We start from the raw sequence: 18,201 nt of genomic DNA on the forward strand, positions 1-18,201 counted from the left end.
ATGCAGCAGCATGACCAAAGCGTTCCGCTTGCAAGACATGTCCTGCTCGCTCTCTAGGAAGTTGGCGATCAGCTCCGGAGCGTCCGGGATGAGGAACTCGAAGTTTCTGGAAAGAAAATCGGGAAAGAAAAATCGATCGATTGGCAGTAGGACCTGTTGATCGACGTCGACCAATCCATTCTACCATCGATCGATGATCGAGCGCTCCATTGGTGTAGAAGAAGATGATGCTCGACATCGATCAACCCATTCTATCATCTATTGATGGCATCGATCGGTGATCGATCAATTGGCATAGTAGAAGCTGCCGATCACTCTCGTTGCATAACTCTCGAGCCTCTCCAAGAGGCAACAGCCGACTCTAGTCTTCAGGCACTGCTGAATATTGGACGAGAAGACATCACGAAGTTTCCCGAACGCTGCCCACTTGGGATTCTTCGGGCGACCTCTTTGGACCTACCCAACTGACCTGTATATAGTGAATATGGCCAGCACAGCGTTCCGCCTGACGTAGGAGTGGCGGTGGTCGAGACAGGCGCGGATGGCCGGCAGCAGAGGCTCCAGCAGCTCGGGCTCCTTCAGCTTACAGAGGAAGCGGAGCGTCGAGCCGCGGATAAACTCGTTGGGGTGTTGAAGGTCCTGGCCGGGGAAAAGTAGTAATTATAAAAAAAAATGGTAAAACTGTGGTAAAACTAATAAAATCTAGTGGCTCAATATGGTGAAGTGAAGTTTGGACTCTTTACATAACTTTAGTTTTTCGATATACTTAAATGTGTTTATTTACATTTGGAAGCGAGGCACTTTAATTTATTTTGAGAGGAAGCTGTCTTATTCTTATATTTTACACCAAATCAATTCGCCTTTATTCCCAAAAGAAACTTCAACTTCTTTGTTTTTGGCAACGGTCGCTTTAGAGCCCAAAAGAATAAGATTCAAATTGCTTTAAACAATTATTTTATATATTTTTATTGTGGGCCTCATATCATGGGGTTAATATGTACCTATTCTAACATGGGTAATTTTTTAGCATACTTTATATTGCATGTTATATTGTTGGATTTTAATATCAAACAAGATAAATATCAATGAACGTAATTATTTTCATAATTACCGATCCTGCCACAGCCTGATTATAAATACCAACCTTCCTGTAAGCATCGCAGACCAATATCATCTCTTGCATGAGTTTCCCATCAGCCGTGGTCTTGGGCACGATCTCCCAGAAGATAAGCAACAGCTTCTTGATGGTGTGGTCATGGAGGGGCAGCACGAAGCGGATGATGACCATCAATAGACCGGGGATCTTCTCCCCCGAGAGAATGATGCCGATCACCTTTTTGAGGGCCTCGATTTTCTTCTTCGTGTCACCTTTCTCTGTTGGAACGGATTGTATTTAGTATTTGGTGGCGAAGTAGAATCGGAATACAGAAAAATATATACTGAGCGGCAAAAAATCTAGCCCTTAAATGTATGCAATAATAGTTAATTTTATACGTAGAGTGAGCCAAATTTTGTGCTGGTGAGTAGTAGTAGTAGTAGAGTAGAGTATTTCAATTGATGAAATGAAGAAATTGAGTGTCAAAAGACACTAAAAGAGTGTCCATTTGCAGACTCTGCGTAGCTAATTAGCACCTTAATATTCAATTCATCATCATCATCAACTGGAAGACATCCTCTATCTGTTGAACAAAGGTGTTCCCTTAAAACCTGTTGTCCAATTTTTAATCAGCAAATATGATCATGTTAAATGTAGCATTTGTAAGTCATCACTGCTTTGAAAAAATCTCAAATCAACATACCAACTGTTATGTTTTAAATAAATAATCAGTTTAGCATGAATTGTGCTTGTTTATTCGATCTTTACCAAAATCCGACTGACATTATGGGTAGAAATCTAACCTGTCACGTGATCACAACTTAAATCTACCTACATAATACCTTCACCTAAGTATTTTAATTATCTAGTACGTAATCACATTGTTACATAATCAAGTCTATACTCCTATAATTTGCGCCCACTCTTCTGGTGGTGGTATTGTCACATCCGGGTAATCATTAGTCTCAGAATCATCATCATTATCATTGTTTTGAATGTTCTCCGGTATGGCGTTAGGTAGCCTTGTCCTAAGCAGTTGGTCCACGTGTCTTCTGTGAGTGGCTCCATTGTCGGTCTTAACTTCGTAAACAGCTGGCCCATCCACGGCCGTGACGACCCCGCGCTGCCACTTTTGATTCATATTATAGAGTCTGAATAACACATGATCTCCTGCCTTGAATGTCTTCTTTGGATTCCCTTGATTCCCCTCCCCTCCAATTTCTAAATTATCTGAAAAGTCTGAGTCTGGATGTAAGGGCGTGAGGGCAGTCCTGAACTTCCGGCCGTTGAGCATCTCTGCAGGGGTCTTGCCCGTCACAGTGCTTGGTACAGTTCGCATATGAAATAGCACTTTCGCTACTCGCTCTGACCAAGTCATAGGGGATTGTTTATTAAGTTTAGATTTGATTGATTGAATGGTTCTTTCGATTTGACCATTAGTGGCCGGATGATATGGCGCTCCAGTGATATGTCGAATCCGGTTCTTTGACATAAAGTCTTGAAACTCCTTAGAGGTGAATGCCAGTCCATTGTCAGATACCACTACATCCGGTAATCCAAAGTCAGCAAAAATTTTTCTTAACAGGTCAACTACAGTTTTGCTCGACATGGAGGGTACCATTTCAATTACTGGCCACTTGCTATAAGCATCCACCAAAACAAGAAAGGTTTTATTCATGAATGGCCCCATGAAATCTATGTGAACTCGTGACCATGGCTTGGTAGTGGGCTGCCAAACATGTCCTGTGACCGGAGGATTATTCCTGTGTGCTGACATTTCTCACACTGAGCTACCAATTCTTCAATGTCTTTATCCAAAGAAGGATACCATATGTATCCTCTAGCTGTCATTTTTGTTTGCACCATTCCATAATGGCCTTCATGCAGTTTTCTTAGTACATTGCCTGTAGCACTTTGGGTATTACTACTCTGTTAGACCACAAAATGCAGTTTTTGTTTAATGACAAGTAGTCCTTCTTCTATGATAGGGCAGTATTTCAGGGTCTTCTGTTGTATTTGGCCAACCATGTAAAGATAATATTTGATTCTTTTTAGCACCTGATCTTTATCCGTTTCTTTAGCAATAGCCTTGGAATCAATATCAGATTGTTCCAGTAAGAATATATCAAGTTCGTCATCATCATGATCTTCTCTGGTGTGTGGAGTGGGCCAACGACTGAGACTGTCGGCATTGCCCATGTCTTTCCCAGGACGGTGTTTAAGCTCATAGTCAAATGTATTTAGAGTCAATGCCCATCTTAACATCCTATTGGAAACCAATTCTGGTATTGGTTTATTTCGGCCAAAAATTCCTAGAAGAGGTTTGTGGTCTGTAAATATCACAAATTTTCGTCCAACAAATACTGTCTGAACTTCTTCAGGCCAAACATAATTGCTAAGGCCTCTTTATCGATCTGAGCATAACGACGTTCATGAGGTTGCATGGTTCTTGAACCCATTATAACTGGTCTCTCTGTGCCATCGTCCATCTTATGAACCAATACTGCTCCAACTCCATATTCGCTTGCATCACACAGCATATAAAGCTCTCTCTCTAGGCTGTAATGCACCAACGTCAAGTCAGAAGTCAGCAGAGATTTAGCTTTATCAAATGCTGCTTGCTCAGGGGTACCCCATTGCCATTTTACATTATCTTTCAGTAATTTGTACAGAGGCTCCAATACAATCGTTTTATCCTTCAGGAATCGCTCATAAAAATTGTATAAGCCTAGAATGCTTTCAGTGCCTTTTTGTTTGATGGAGCTGGTTTCTCAGAAATCTCTCGGATTTTCTCTTTAGAAGGATGTACTCCGGTTCATCAATCTCATAACCCAAAAAGGTCACTCTTCTTGACGAAAAATGCATTTCGCTCTATTTAACTTCAGTCCAAGGTCTTCAAGCCTTTTCAGTACCAGCAAAAGTCTCTCATTGTGTTCTTGTAACGTTGAGCCGCAGACCACCACATCATCAAGTAAACAGGCAACTCCTTGTATTCCGCCAGTATCGAACTCATTAGCCTCTGGAAAATTGCCGTCGCAGCATTAACACCATAAGCTAGTCGATTCATTCTCATCAACCCCAAGGGTGTGTTGAGTGTGAGAAGCTCTGCTGTCTCATCGTCTACTTTTAACTGGTTGTACGCTTGCTTGAGGTCCACCTTTGAAAAATATTTTCCCCCCGCCAAAGCAAAAAAAGCTTCGTTCGACGTCGGCAGTGGGTAGCTGTCAGCTAGGCACGACGCATTAACTGTGCTCCTATAATCTCCACATAGTCGTAGCGATCCATCGGGCTTATGCACTATAGTCAGTGGTGTTGCCCAGCGCGAGTGTTTTACCGGCGAGATTATTCCGTCTGTCACCATCTTGTTTAACTGTTCATTAACCTTCTCACGTAACGGGAAAGGAACAGGACGACAACGCAAGAAAACAGGACTCACTCCTTCCTTACAGTCTATATGCACTAGCGGTCCACTGTACTTGTCCATGCTGTCGTCAAACAGCTGCGGAAACTTCGATGCAAAGTCCACTGTCTCTTCGATTACTGAATTCACGCCCTGAATCGAAATGCCTAAGGGCTCGAACCACGCACGTCCTAGTAACGCCGGTCCCTTGCCGCAACTCACTAACAACGGCAACTTAACACTTATACCGTTGTATACAACGTCCACTATCATTTCGCCTACGATCTTCAACACGTCATCTGTCCATGTGACTAACTTGGTCTTGCACGGCGTCAGCTGAGCGGGGAACGCTTGACGGTGCTGCCGGTACAGACTGTGCGGCAGGATGGTGCGCGCGGAGCCGGAGTCCACCTCCATCACCAGCGGCACGCCGTTTGCCGTCAGTTGCACCATGACAGGCCGCACGCGCGCGGTGCCGGCGCCCGACATGCCGTGCACTCTGTCGTAAATGCCATTAATGCCGTGATTGTCTTCCGTGCTGTCTTCTTTGACGCTTGATTCCCCGTCGGAAGCCGAGCAACACTCGTCACATTTGTTTACGTGTGTTTTTCCCGTTTTATTCAAGTTTGCTTCGCAGGCGGCTTTGGTATGTCCTTTCTTGTGACATTTGTAACACGTTGCGTTCCGAAACTTACAACGTAAATTAGCGTGTCGCTTTGCACAATGCACGCACTGCTTCGTTTGAACAGCGTTTACATCCATTGGCTCACTCGAATCTGCGCTCGTACTAGGACTCATCAGAGTGACATCACAATGTGTTCTCGCCGATACATTACTCTCGGAAACGGCCTCATAATTAAGCGCACGTTGAACCACTTTGTCATATGTTAAATCGGTAACCTCTATTTTCAGAAGCTCCTTTTTTAATCCTCCATCTTTGACCCCAAGTATAATCTGCTCCACTATCCGGCGCGGCATATCACTAAACTTACAACGGGAGCTGATGTCGTGCAACGCCGCCACGAAACTTGTGATTGACTCGTTGCTCCTTTGCTTCCTGTTGTAGAATTTCTCAGTTTCTAATATCGGATGCGGTGTGGGTACAAAAGAATTGGTTCAACAACTCAACTATTTCGTCAAATTCGACTTCACTGGGCCTTTTTGGTGATAACAAAGACACAATCAATGCAAACGCCTCCTTGCCGCATTGTGACAAAAACAAGGCACGTTTCTGCACGCTTTCCAATGGGCCTGATGCCTCCAACGCGAAGAACAGCTGCTCGCGGTAGTTTTCCCAGTTATCCTTATTCGGTATGAACTTGCCGGCAACACTATGTTCGCGATATATGATTTATCACCCATTTTCACATTTACACGTCGCCAATGTTATGTTTTAAATAAATAATCAGTTTAGCATGAATTGTGCTTGTTTATTCGATCTTTACCAAAATCCGACTGACATATATGGGTAGAAATCTAACCTGTCACGTATCACAACTTAAATCTACCTACATAATAATAATTTTATTAAAAACCACTTTTTTTTTATTGAGCTTCGCGCTCTTGGCGCATCTAGCCAAACGGGGAACGGATTAAGATAAGGAATGCGTAAGGATCGGAATTTAAAAAATGGGTTGAAAAGATCAGGAAGGGTAAATAAACCACTTATTACTATTTTAAAATATGACAATAAAGTTAAATGGGCTTGTTAGGAGCCATCGGGTAAGACCTCTGACCTTTATTTTAGGATAACCTGTGTTATGAAGATCATTGTGGTTGGTATTGGACACTTAGTTAACAAGGTAATATGAAATCTTTGACAATATACTTCAAAGAGAAACAAAAAAAGACAAATTTTTATATTATTATTATTTTTTTTTTTTTTTTATTGTTATGTTAATGTTGTTAGTTATTATTATTTGTTATAGAAATAAAAAAGTTAATTTATAATTTAAATTTAAAATTGTATGGTATACTTACTTGCTTATAGCTTCATCTTTGTTTTTATAGCACCAGAGGACTGTTGGGCGTGATTTAACAGTTGATTTGACCAGTATATCATATAGGATTGGCACCTAAAACCCAAGAAATATATTAAATTTCAGTAAAAATGTTCAGGTTCTTAAGAAAATGGGTAAAACTTTTTTATTTTTTCAAATTTACTTTTTTCATGAAATAGAATCATATAGAACACACCACCCTTATATCTCAACCCATAGTATTAACAAATAACACATCACTTGAGAAAAGTAAGTATAGGTCTTGTATAGGTATTAAAATCACCATGGTTATAGAAACATTATGAATTCGTGTTTGGATGCTAAGTAATACTTTACTTTCTCCCTAATACACCAAGACATGCATAGCAAATAATTTCTGTCATATTGAAACAAATACTTAATAGCTTATATATGCTTTAAATTAAACGGAATAAGTTATAAAGTTATTGAAACATTAACTTACTTGATCTCTGCTCTTATCTCCGACAAGCAGAAACATTGTACGGTGTCCAAGCTTTACCCCATTTTCTATCATAACCCTAATACGGTTATCAATCTTCTTTTTCACCATTTTTAGCAAATTATTTTCAGATAATAAACAAAACAACGTTAAATTCTAACCTCAATTCTTATACCACCATGACGTTTAGATAACCTAAAAATTAATTCCACGCGTGACAGATGTTGAGTTTCGTTTTCGTTTTTTGATTGTGGCCAAATATAAATTTACTGTCTTATAATTTAATAGGAAATAATTATATAATTGACTTTTTTATTAATTTAAACAATAATTTGAGTAATTACAAGTAATTTATTTTCCAACATGAAATAAATAAAGCGCATTCAACATTGCCAACTAATAAGGTCATTTTTACACAGTGCAGTACAAGTTTGGAAAAATTGAACAAACCACCACCACCAGCAGTAGTGAAGCGGTATAGCACGCGGTACGGAATATCGAGGACCTGGGTTCGATTCCCAGTGCTGATCTTATTTTACTGGTTTTTCTGTGCATCTATATTTCAGTTTGTATTACTTTGTATTTTCAATTTAGGTTTTACGGGATGACCGTAAAAGTAAAAATTTGGAATTGAAATAAAAAATACAAAAAGATTTAAAAAAAACAATCTTAAAATTGAACAACACAGCTGGGCTATTTCGAAACTCGAAACTTGAAGTTCGTGTCGTGCGGTCCCTCTGACACTTATACTATTTAATACGAGAGCGAGAGGGACGGTACGATACGAACTTCGAGTTTCGAGTTTCGTAGTAGCCCTGCTGATCTTTGACTACTTCGCTTCGCTTCAATTTCATATAAAATTTTAAGAAGTTCAAAAAACCGTTTTAGTTAAACATTCTAAAGTGGATATTGCAATGAGGGCTATCGTTTTTTGTCTCACTAGATGGCGCACTGTTGCGTGAGGTTTTTAAGTATGGCTTTCAAAGTCTGTTATTACGGGCGTTAAAACAAAGTTTAGGTTAAAATCATATTTAAAACACCTTAAAACCGTACCATAAAAATATCCAGCAACCACAGTGTTGCTAAGTCCCGTTTTGTTCGGAAAAAAAGGGAGGACAAAAGTTTCGAAAGACAAAACTGTCTCAAAACACAGACATTCATTGCCCCTTAACGCATAATTGCCATAATTAATTTCAGGTTATGCAAAATATTCACAAAAAAATCTTATTATAAATAAACCCGCGTAGCTCACCCAAAAACTATGAGATTTGACATTTCGGAGACCTCACGCTACACTAGCGCCTCTAGCGGCGAATTCATTCGCGATAGCCCTCATTACATTCATATTCATACACAAGGTTGAATTAGAGGCCTTTCGATTTCTTTTCAGCTAAAGCATGAGGGTACCTTTTTGTGATCTATGGGGTGACCAAATGGTGACTGATATTTTTTTTTCTCAAAATTACTAAAATTAATTATTGTTGTTATTATACATGTGCAATGCGGGTAGACTAGTGCAAAGAGTAGTACACTAGTGACAGTGAACAAAAGGAGGTAGAAGGTAAAACCGGCTATCTGTTTTCTGCTCAGCTTATGTGCTCAACAGCCAAAATATTTATATTTGTAGCAAATATTTAACTTTGAAGCTGTCTTTCAAAATAAAAATCCTGAATAAATGGCCTCTGCAATACCTACAACCAGCAAAAACCGTTCCTATAGTTTCATAGAATTTAATGAGGATAGTTTTTTTTTTCGTTTTTTTCCGAAACATGCGCAAAACCTGCGGAGCAATTCAATGGTGCGTGTGAAGTTCCCGATCCGCACTGGGCCCGCGTGGGAACTACGGCCCAAGCCCTCTCAATCTGAGAGGAGGCCAGTGCCCAGCAGTTGGACGTATATAGGCTGGGAATAATGTAGCTCTCACTCCTGCAGATAGATATTTTTTTTCACTCCATTGTTTTGTAAAAAAAAAATTGAAAGTTTATTTCGGCAAACCACACGTTTCGTCTTTTTGTTAACTCACGAAACGTGTGGTTTGCCAAAATAAGCTTTCAATTTTTTTTCCAAAAATGAAGCTACATTATAAGTCTACTATCAATAAAAATAATAATATGGACCATCCCAGAAACTTAAGGTATCCAATTGTTCTAGTCTAGTTTAAGAAAAAATAGCTGTAGCTTATAGCATTTAATAACTTTTAATAACTAGAAATACATTCAAGATATTGAAACGAAAACATTTTTGTTTATTTCTGATTATACATGATACATGTCGTCAACAATTACAACTAAATTAAATTAAATTAAATCAATTAACAAAATTGAAATAGATTAAAGTATTGAAAACTGTTTTTTTAAGTCTACGTTAGATATTCCAGTCCAAACAATCTGGATGATTGGATAACAGAGAGATGCCCTCGAAAATGAAAACTTCACTCTTTGGTTGACAAAGGAAAACCACTGTCCGTGTACACGCACCCTAACTCTCTGTCAAACGCTGTCTGTGTGTGAGTGAACAAACGGGCATAAAAAAATGCCTTTTCGAGTATTTGAGTCTTTTGGATTTTTCTACTATTTTGAATGACTTTCTTACAATTTTCGATTCATTTAGTTCATATGTGAATTGTGATGTATTCACCTATATTTCATAATCTGCGTGGCCGTGTGCTAAGTGTAACCGTGTGAAAATCGTGTTGTTTCAAGTACCGCTATTATTAGATTAAAAATGTCTAAACCACAAATAAATACGAAATCTAGCACCTATATTAAGGATAAGGAAGCATTTTTGAAAGAACTAAAGCAGTTCAACGAGAGTAAAGGGTAATAATTGTTTTCATGACTGTATTATTTATCTTAGCATTTGTTGTGATGCTTTCGTAGTTTACGAGCTAATAAGAAATAATTGGGTCACAATTTCACCAGTTATTATTGTTAAAATATCATATGCGGCTTTTGAAAGCGCTTTTTCCATTATTGGTAAGCATTTATACATATTATAACCTTATTTTGTTTATTTTCAGAATACCATTTAAGATTCCTTCAGTGAATTGCATTGACATAGATTTATATCTATTTTATACATTAGTACAGCAGAGGGGTGGTATCAGTAAGGTAATTTGTTCTTTTATCAAGCTAGTTTTACTTCAAACAATCTTTACTGGAAAACTATCATAAAATAAAAATGATCTCAGTTTTTTTGTTGCCGAGTGGTGGCTAGAAAAGGTAAGAAATAATACTTAAAAATACCATATCAAGATACTGTTTAACCCAACTGGTGTTTCGAAAATTACAAAATATTTAAAAACCATGGGTATTAAATGATATTGATCCGGATATTTAATATATACCCGGATTGGACGACCGCATGGCTAAGTGGTTAGAGAACCTGACTACGAAGTTTGAGGTACTGGGTTCGAATCCCGGCCGGGGCAGATATTTGTGTGAATAACACGAATGTTTGTTCTCGGGTCTTGGATGTTTAATATGTATTTAAGTATGTTATCCGTTGCCTAGTATCCATAGTACAAGCTTTGCTTAGTTTGGGACTAGGTCAATTAGTGTGAAATGTCCCATGATATTTATTTATTTATTTATTATTTATTTATATTTCACATTTTAAATCGGGTTTAGCTCAACATGTTTCGGGCTAATCCATAGCCCTTCTTAGAAGCAACGCTATTTGGGGTTCTGCTGCAACATGTGCACTGTGCACATGGATTAGCCCAAACATGTTGAGGTAAACTCAATTTAAGACGTGAGTTATCCTGGTCAATATCATTTACCAATTTTTTTTATATAGGCTGGGATGATCACCTGGAGTGTTCAAAGCCTCAACGAAAAGAAAAGAAAAAAAAAACATTTATACTCATGATTTTTCAATATTTGTTACAAGTTTCTATCACCTTTTAACATATTTATCCAAAATGACCCATTAAAGTTGTTGTATGCGCAACAAGTTAATGAGTGAGTATAAATAGGCTGTTACTGAGTCAGTGAGTTATACTTTTGGTCACAATACGCTGTCCATAAAGTGAGAGAAGGGTTAATCATTTGAAGGTCTGGTAATTTATATTATCATATAAAATAATAATGTTTGACATATATTATTATTTGTATTTGTAAACATCGGTATAAACGTTCGAATTTCGTGGCACTCGGTAAGGGTAGCAAAATAAATAAATACATTACAATATTTGAATAAAAACGCGCGCGCTGTTCCCTCGGGAACTGTGCATTTTTCCAGGATAAAAAGTAGGTAGTTATGTCACTCTCGGGCCCATAAACTATCTCTATACCAAAAATCACCTTGATCCGTCGCTCCGTTTTGACGTGAAAGACGGACAAACATACAAACACACACACTTTCGCATTTGTAATATTAGTATGGATTTTCCTTGCAGGTAAACTTCTATGATGTCTGGGAGTCTTTTCTGCGTCCGTTGCGGTTGCCTCACCCTTGTATCAATGGATCAACACTGCTTAGAAGAATATATGGGACATATTTGGAAAAGTAAGCAATGAGCTACCATGCATTTTTAAATTTTTTTGTTATTTTCTTATACTGTATTCAAGAATGAGCTAGAACAGTAGAATACTGGTTGTTTTGTGCAGTTTTAGAAGCTCAACTAACTATTTTCTTATGGTAATGACACTTGTGAAGGCAATACCTTGCAAAAAAAAATTAAGAGAAGCTGACATAGGCACATTCTGAATCTAGTATTCCTTTTTAAAATACATCCCATCCCAGCCTATATACGTCCCACTGCTGGGCACAGGCCTCCTCTCAGAACAAGATGGCTTGGGCCATAGTTCCCACGCGGGTCTAGTGCGGATTGGGAACTTCACCTGCACCATTGAATTGCTTCGCTGGTTAATGCAGGTTACCTCACGATGTTTTCCTTCACCGCAAAGCTCCTGGTAAATTTTTAATTTAATTTCGCACATGATTTTCGAAAAACTCCGAGGTGCAAGCCGGGGTTTGAACCCACGGCCCTCTGCTTGAGAAGCGATAGGTCAAACCACTAGGCCACCACGGCTTTTTACAATTTAATAAACATAGAGGATCAAAAAATGTGATTGTAAAGTGGCAGTGCGTCAGATTATTGAGTGTTAAATTCTGTCACTAGATATGAGAAGGCCAAGGGCCCTCCGAGCCGAGATGATGATAATGACATGGACGACTTGGACTTAAGATCGACTCGTGGCCGCGGCAGTAATGTTCCCAGGACGCCTTATGGAGGAGGAACATATTATTCAGGTATTTTCATTATTGCTGATCAAAAGTATCAGCTACAAATGTTTTTTTTTTGTATAAAATTGGTTAAAATAACCGTGATGAACAAATATGACCAAGTACTTTTTCGCACTCAAAATTAAGTTAGGACCACTTATCATAACTTATAAATCCTTGAGCTCTAAATGCCATATGCCCTGATAAAAGGGGATATTTTTGGATGTTTATGGATTTTTTCATTTCTCAAAAATAGACTATTCCACACACAGAACAATAATTGGCATTGTAACTCATATATTTTACTCTGGATTTAACTAACGCTTGCTGCTCGCGTAAATATAAACTTGTTGGTTAAAATACATCCTTTTATACATTTAGCACAATCTACTATTTTTATAGCTTCTGGAGAGCCCCTGCGAGCAGTTCAGACCCGAGTTGCTGGGCCTTCGGAACGTCTGGCTCTGTCCCTCCTGTCTCCAATGCCGAATGAGCAAGACTTTGCTGTCAATGTCTGCACGGTGTTGGCCGCTGATCACTCCAACAGGATGCCTTTGGGAACCACACCTCATATACTGGATTTCCTGTTAGCGCATGCAGGGGTGTATAACCACAGTAAGTATGATTTTAACTTGTTAACAATTACTTCTCTATTGCGACACCGCAGTCACCCGCAGTAGAGAAATCTCTCTTCAGACAAATGCCTAAAAACATTTAAAAAAAAACAAGTGTACTGATATTGCAGGTATCAGCTCAGAGAGCTGCTGCTGTTAGTGCTATTAAAATAATGGGAAGGGGCGGGTTATTTGACTTAACTGTTAGAGACTGGCAGAGATCCCTTTAGGGATAAGACCGCCTTTGTACTTAGCACTTTCTTTTTTGTGTAACATTTTTGTTTTTCCTTTTTGTACAATAAAGAGTATAAATAAACAAACAAACAAACAAACTAAATAATTGTTTGATTTTTTTATTTATTTGTTTCACTTGTAATACTGTATTATGTAATGTTTTTATAAACGAAAAAAAAAATTGTTTTGTTAATTCAAGTTTCCTTGAATTAAGTTCTACATAATTCTTACTGCGTTACATTTGACGAATCAACTACTTATTTGCCATCCTTTTATATCAAAACTTTCTCTCCAGTGAGTCTCCGTGACACAATCGGCCGTTCCTACTTCGAGGCGCGCGGGCGGTACCCGCACGAGTTCTGGCAACTTCGGGCGGGCGGCGGCGGTGCAAAGGAACTGGCTGATGAAACCAAGTTCTCGCAGCTGAGCGGGGACCAGCCTGAACTAATGGTGCAGGCCCTGGCTGCTCATAACACGCTCACGGATTGTTTGTTGAATGAATGTGGAGGGGAAGAGTTGATTGAGAAGATTTTAGAAGAGGTAACGTGTATACAATTTAGGTTGTTAAGGTTGTGTGTACATATTTTTGTTACTTTGTCCATATATTAACTTCGTAGATGACTGTACATAGAAAAAAAATCAAGGTAAGCAATACCTATCTTGTGCGTTTGCGTCTACATGAATCGGAGTCGCCACTTTTTCTCCTTTACTGCTGTCATTGAGCAGATGTTTTTCTTGTTTCCATGAAACGTTGAACCCTAATAATCCTTTTTCCAGGAAGCAAATGAGGACTGGGTAACGGAACCTTCTGAGGATGAACAGTTGTTTGCGCCAGAACTCCCCGGCGGGGCGTCGTGTGTGTACACGCAACGAGTACTCCAGATCGCATCCATAGTGCGATCACTCTCTTTCCATGAGGAGAACGTACAGTATTTGGCGAAGAATACGACGCTCATACGTTTTTTGCTGCTGTGCGCGAACTGCTGGGTCGGAAGTCTACGGCAGTCCGGGTTGGATGCACTCGGGAATATTTCCACAGAGCTTATTATTAAGGTACGTTTATACTTTATATAGTTACATTTTTCCCCATGTAACTAGCATGTAATCTAATAAAAAGGAGGAGGTCTATGTTGACTGAAGTATGTATTTTTTTAAGAACAAATGCATTTTGGTAATGAAACTACAGTGAGACTCACTCATATTTAATTAAAACAATCCGGATAAATCATGTCTTAAATCGAGTTTAGCTAGACATGTTTCGGCTAATTCGTAACCCTTCATCTAGGAGCAACGCGACACGGCGGCTGCTGCAAAACGCACTTGCAATGGCTGTGTATATCCGTATACCTTTACTTGCTCGAATTTCATTTGCCCGAATTTCACTTGCCATACCAACGTTTGCCATAAATATATAGGATTTTTTTAAATGTCATCTGATACAATGCAGTAGCAGGTTAGGTTAGATTACTTTCATATCAACTCTAAAGAAAATACTATTTCAGAAATAAATTACTTATGGCAAATGAAAATTGGAAAACGAAACATTGTGGCATATGAAATTCGGGCAAACGATAGAGAACCGTGTAACATACTAAGTTTTGACTAGACTGTAGGCGAGTCGCCCCCATTATAATTAATTTATTGAATCAGACGTTTCTTTGCAGTTCGTCCACCTCCACACTGTAAGAACACACACAAATCACACAAACCCATCCACCACCACCACTACACTACACTGACGCGTTTCGAACTCAACCAGAGCTCATCTTCAGAGGAACTCAACCGTTCACTACTAGGATGTTATCTGGTAGCATGATGGTACCAGAGTCAGTTCGCACTATAATTGGCAGACGAAAATGCAATTGAAGTGTTATACTAAGCAATTGTCATAATCAATTTCTTCTGCCTTCCGAGTTCTCCTAGCTTTAAATCTTCACCCTGCTTGCCTACAGGACCCAGCAACCTGCCTGATATCCCGGCACATTCTGTCCACCATCCAGTCGGCTCTAGTGTCCAACGACCGCGCCAGGGTGTTGGCCGCATTGGAACTACTCAACAAACTGGCCCAGAATGAGGCCAATGAGGACACTCTGTTGAAGGTTTTGGAGGCTAAGGTAAGATCTTAGAACTTTAATGGTCATAGTAGATAGTATAAACGTGCCTTGCACGAGACGTTGACAACCGAGTCGCAAGCGCGATTGATTTTGGGGTAAAATGGGTTAAGATGGTTTACACTCCGCTTTTGCTTAATGGGAGGAAGTTGGCGCAGCAGTCAAATAAATGTTCATTTACTAGATTTGTTTTTTTACATGACATACTTATTCGACATCTTTTACAAATTTCAGTATTTATGATGGAAGGAATTGACTAGCATTATGCTGCAAGTAAGTATATGTTACATAATTTCAAGCCAACATATTTTAATGTTGTTTGTGTGTTTTTATGCATTATTATTTTCAAAAATATTTAAAACATAGATAAAAAAGTATATATAGTGTTCTTTTGTTTTCTTTGTTCCACTAATATTAAAAAAACAAAAACGTGCGGTGGTAAACGACTTGTATGCATTTGATGACTTGATGAGTGGTCTGGTCACCCTGTATGAGAATTGAGTGTAACATTTTAATATCCGACCTTCTTATCCTCAGGTGTACAGCGACGTGTGTGCACTACTCACGCTTCGCGACATAATGGTGTTAGTGTGCACACTTGAGTGTGTGTACGCACTGACGTCGCTGGGCGACCGCGCCGGCGAGTACGTGGCGCGACTACCCGGCCTCGTCGCCACGCTGGTCTCACTCGTCACTGTCGAGGTAACACTCGGTAACATTATAGTGGCAGTGTGCACACTAGGTGTGTACGCTCATACGACGCGGTGCTTGCAGTATGCACACTAGGTAACCCACAGTTACGCACAGTGATCTTTACTGCGTGCGCTTCAAGGCTCAGATTAGTTTACATATTGCTTTGAAATGTGTACTCTGTCTGTTATTATCTCTCCTATGATTTCTTAAAAACATATGTTTGTTTATTGTTCCAGGCACAAAGCTACGGCCCCCGCGCTTGTATCTTAATGCGTGTGGTGGAGACAGTGAGCGGCCCGAGCGCTATAGCGGCTGCCGCTGAGAGGGAGCAGGACAAAAACACGCAGCAGCAACCGGTATTTAGCTATTTATTTATACCAGGGATGCACAAACTTAACAGGACCAGGGCCGCAGCAAATAAAAACAACTCATCATCTCATCATAATTTTGCTAGGTTTTTGCTATTGCTATTAGGTCGCTGGCGGGCCGCACGTACGTCTACAGCGGGCCACATGCGGCCCGCAGGCCGTGGTCTGTGCATCCCTGATGTATACTATCTATCTAAAGATTTTCTGAAACCGAATGTTATTTAATGCCGCATTGTCTAACGCTCTGACGTTCGCGATCTTATTCACCTCTCTTTCTATCTCTTTCTACTTTCATCTTATACCGTGTGGCAGATAGAAGTGGTGAAAACAATTGTGATTCCAAGCGTATTAGACAATAAGGCCTCTGGTACACATTAAGCCAGGGGTTTCCAAACAATGTAAGAGTATGTGTACTTCAAACAACACAACATAAACATAAACGCAACTTGTTTGCTATCCCAGCAGCAGCAACCCCAGCCGGCACCGAAGCCGGCCGCGGAGCCGGCGCCGGCGCCGTCGCCCACCCCGCCCCCCGCGCCGGTCAACAATGTACAACACTCGCACATGCAGCAGAGAACTGTGCAGGTTTGTTACATTACAAATAAATAATACATTAATGTTATCCCAGCACCAATCCCAGCCGGCACCGGCTCGAACATACAGCAGAGAGCTATGGATGTTTGTTACATGAATGTCATGGTTCACTAATGTCTAACCAATATTTTTTTTTTGCAAATGATTCGTTTCACAAATGTTTTGTTTGGTACATTTTAATCTAAAAAAAAAATAATTTTGGCAAGTGACACATTTGTGAAACGAATAATAATGTAAATTTGTTTTTGATGAAATGAAAGAATACTACACAAGGCATTTTGAATATATGAGACTATTAAACAAATATGAGTGTCTCCCTACTTTATTATTTATTTATTTTATTTAAAATATGGCTTCTGTCCTATTTTAGGACAATTTCGCCAGTGTCAAAGTAAGCTCTCTTTGGGAGCGACGTTGTATGGTGATTGTAGTTTTTGCAACTTGATAGTAAAATTTCCAGAAACCACGTGGAGACAACTTGCGCATGAAAAATATCAGACACGAGAGCAATATAGAATTTTGTTCTTTATATACTATCAAAATTATACTTTAACTAGCCAAAGAAACCAGAAATACCAAAATTAGATACTATCTACATCCGCCATGTTCGAATGCTACAAATCGAATCCCTTCCCTTCCTACTTTTATTTGAGTTTTTTTTTCAAAATTTGGTCGATTAATTATTTATTCCGATAATTAGTTAACTAAAAATTATTCAAATAATGCCTATCTCTGGTACATAATACCCTCAATTTTGAAACTGGTGTCCGTGTAGGAGAACGAACACTTCGCTCAGGCGTGGCTCCGCTCCTCATACGAAGCGTTGCCCGTCGGCGACAACAGCGCGTGCGACGCTCACGAGCTGCACAGACACTACATGGCTTGCTGCTCCAAACTCGGCAGGAAAGGGGTCATCGCCCCCGCTAACTTGTCCAGGCTTGTGAGGTCGGTTCCAGTCTCTTCTAACATTAAGAGCTGGTTTCCCACTTGTCGGATGTCGGGCCCGGATTTTAATCGGATGTTCCAGTGGCAGAACATTTTGAATATGAAGCTATTCACACTTGCCCGACACGATTTTCTATAGAAATGACTGACATCCGACACGGAAATGATCCGACACCCGACAAGTGGGAATGGGCTCTTAGGGTAGGTACCCGCTAGGTGCCCGCGGGGAGTGCTGTTTCAATCAGTGTTGCATCATTTAAATCATTTTTTTTTATTGCATGTTTTTTTTAAACCTTTGACCGCGACAGCTGAAATATCGTGCCAAATAAGCGCTATGTCGGCATTACGTGCCGTCCTATGAGCGATTTCCGAAATTTTTTTTTTGGTCGTCACGTGGCCGACCGTGGCGTTCAAAGGTTAATTAAAAATCTGAAAAGGAAGTAATTAATCGCTGGGA

At 39.6% G+C, this 18,201-nt stretch overlaps 2 protein-coding genes across 2 annotated transcripts in view; one reads left to right on the top strand and one right to left on the bottom strand.

Annotated features, from left to right (window-relative positions):
* The window catches only part of LOC141435438 (RNA cytidine acetyltransferase-like), a gene marked incomplete in the record, with an annotated part of 35,677 nt that extends 28,502 nt beyond the window's left edge, over positions 1-7,175 (bottom strand). The window contains 2 exon segments of the mRNA XM_074098116.1: positions 6,477-6,571; positions 6,960-7,175. Coding sequence (XP_073954217.1) covers positions 6,477-6,571; positions 6,960-7,067 — 203 coding nt within the window.
* Positions 7,176-9,440: 2,265 nt separating this feature from the next.
* LOC141435891 (AT-rich interactive domain-containing protein 2-like) overlaps positions 9,441-18,201 on the top strand; it is a 9,465-nt gene continuing 704 nt past the window's right edge. Inside the window, exons 1-12 of the mRNA XM_074098729.1 lie at positions 9,441-9,775; positions 9,976-10,066; positions 11,356-11,465; positions 12,082-12,212; positions 12,588-12,800; positions 13,329-13,573; positions 13,811-14,086; positions 14,986-15,147; positions 15,682-15,846; positions 16,074-16,193; positions 16,668-16,790; positions 17,575-17,744. Of these exons, the coding sequence (XP_073954830.1) occupies positions 9,681-9,775; positions 9,976-10,066; positions 11,356-11,465; positions 12,082-12,212; positions 12,588-12,800; positions 13,329-13,573; positions 13,811-14,086; positions 14,986-15,147; positions 15,682-15,846; positions 16,074-16,193; positions 16,668-16,790; positions 17,575-17,744 (1,901 nt within the window). The 5' untranslated portion in view covers positions 9,441-9,680. The remainder of the gene's footprint in view (positions 9,776-9,975; positions 10,067-11,355; positions 11,466-12,081; positions 12,213-12,587; positions 12,801-13,328; positions 13,574-13,810; positions 14,087-14,985; positions 15,148-15,681; positions 15,847-16,073; positions 16,194-16,667; positions 16,791-17,574; positions 17,745-18,201) is intronic.

The sequence above is a fragment of the Choristoneura fumiferana genome, chromosome 15 (assembly GCF_025370935.1).
Source record: "Choristoneura fumiferana chromosome 15, NRCan_CFum_1, whole genome shotgun sequence".
Taxonomy (NCBI): Eukaryota; Metazoa; Arthropoda; class Insecta; order Lepidoptera; family Tortricidae; genus Choristoneura; species Choristoneura fumiferana.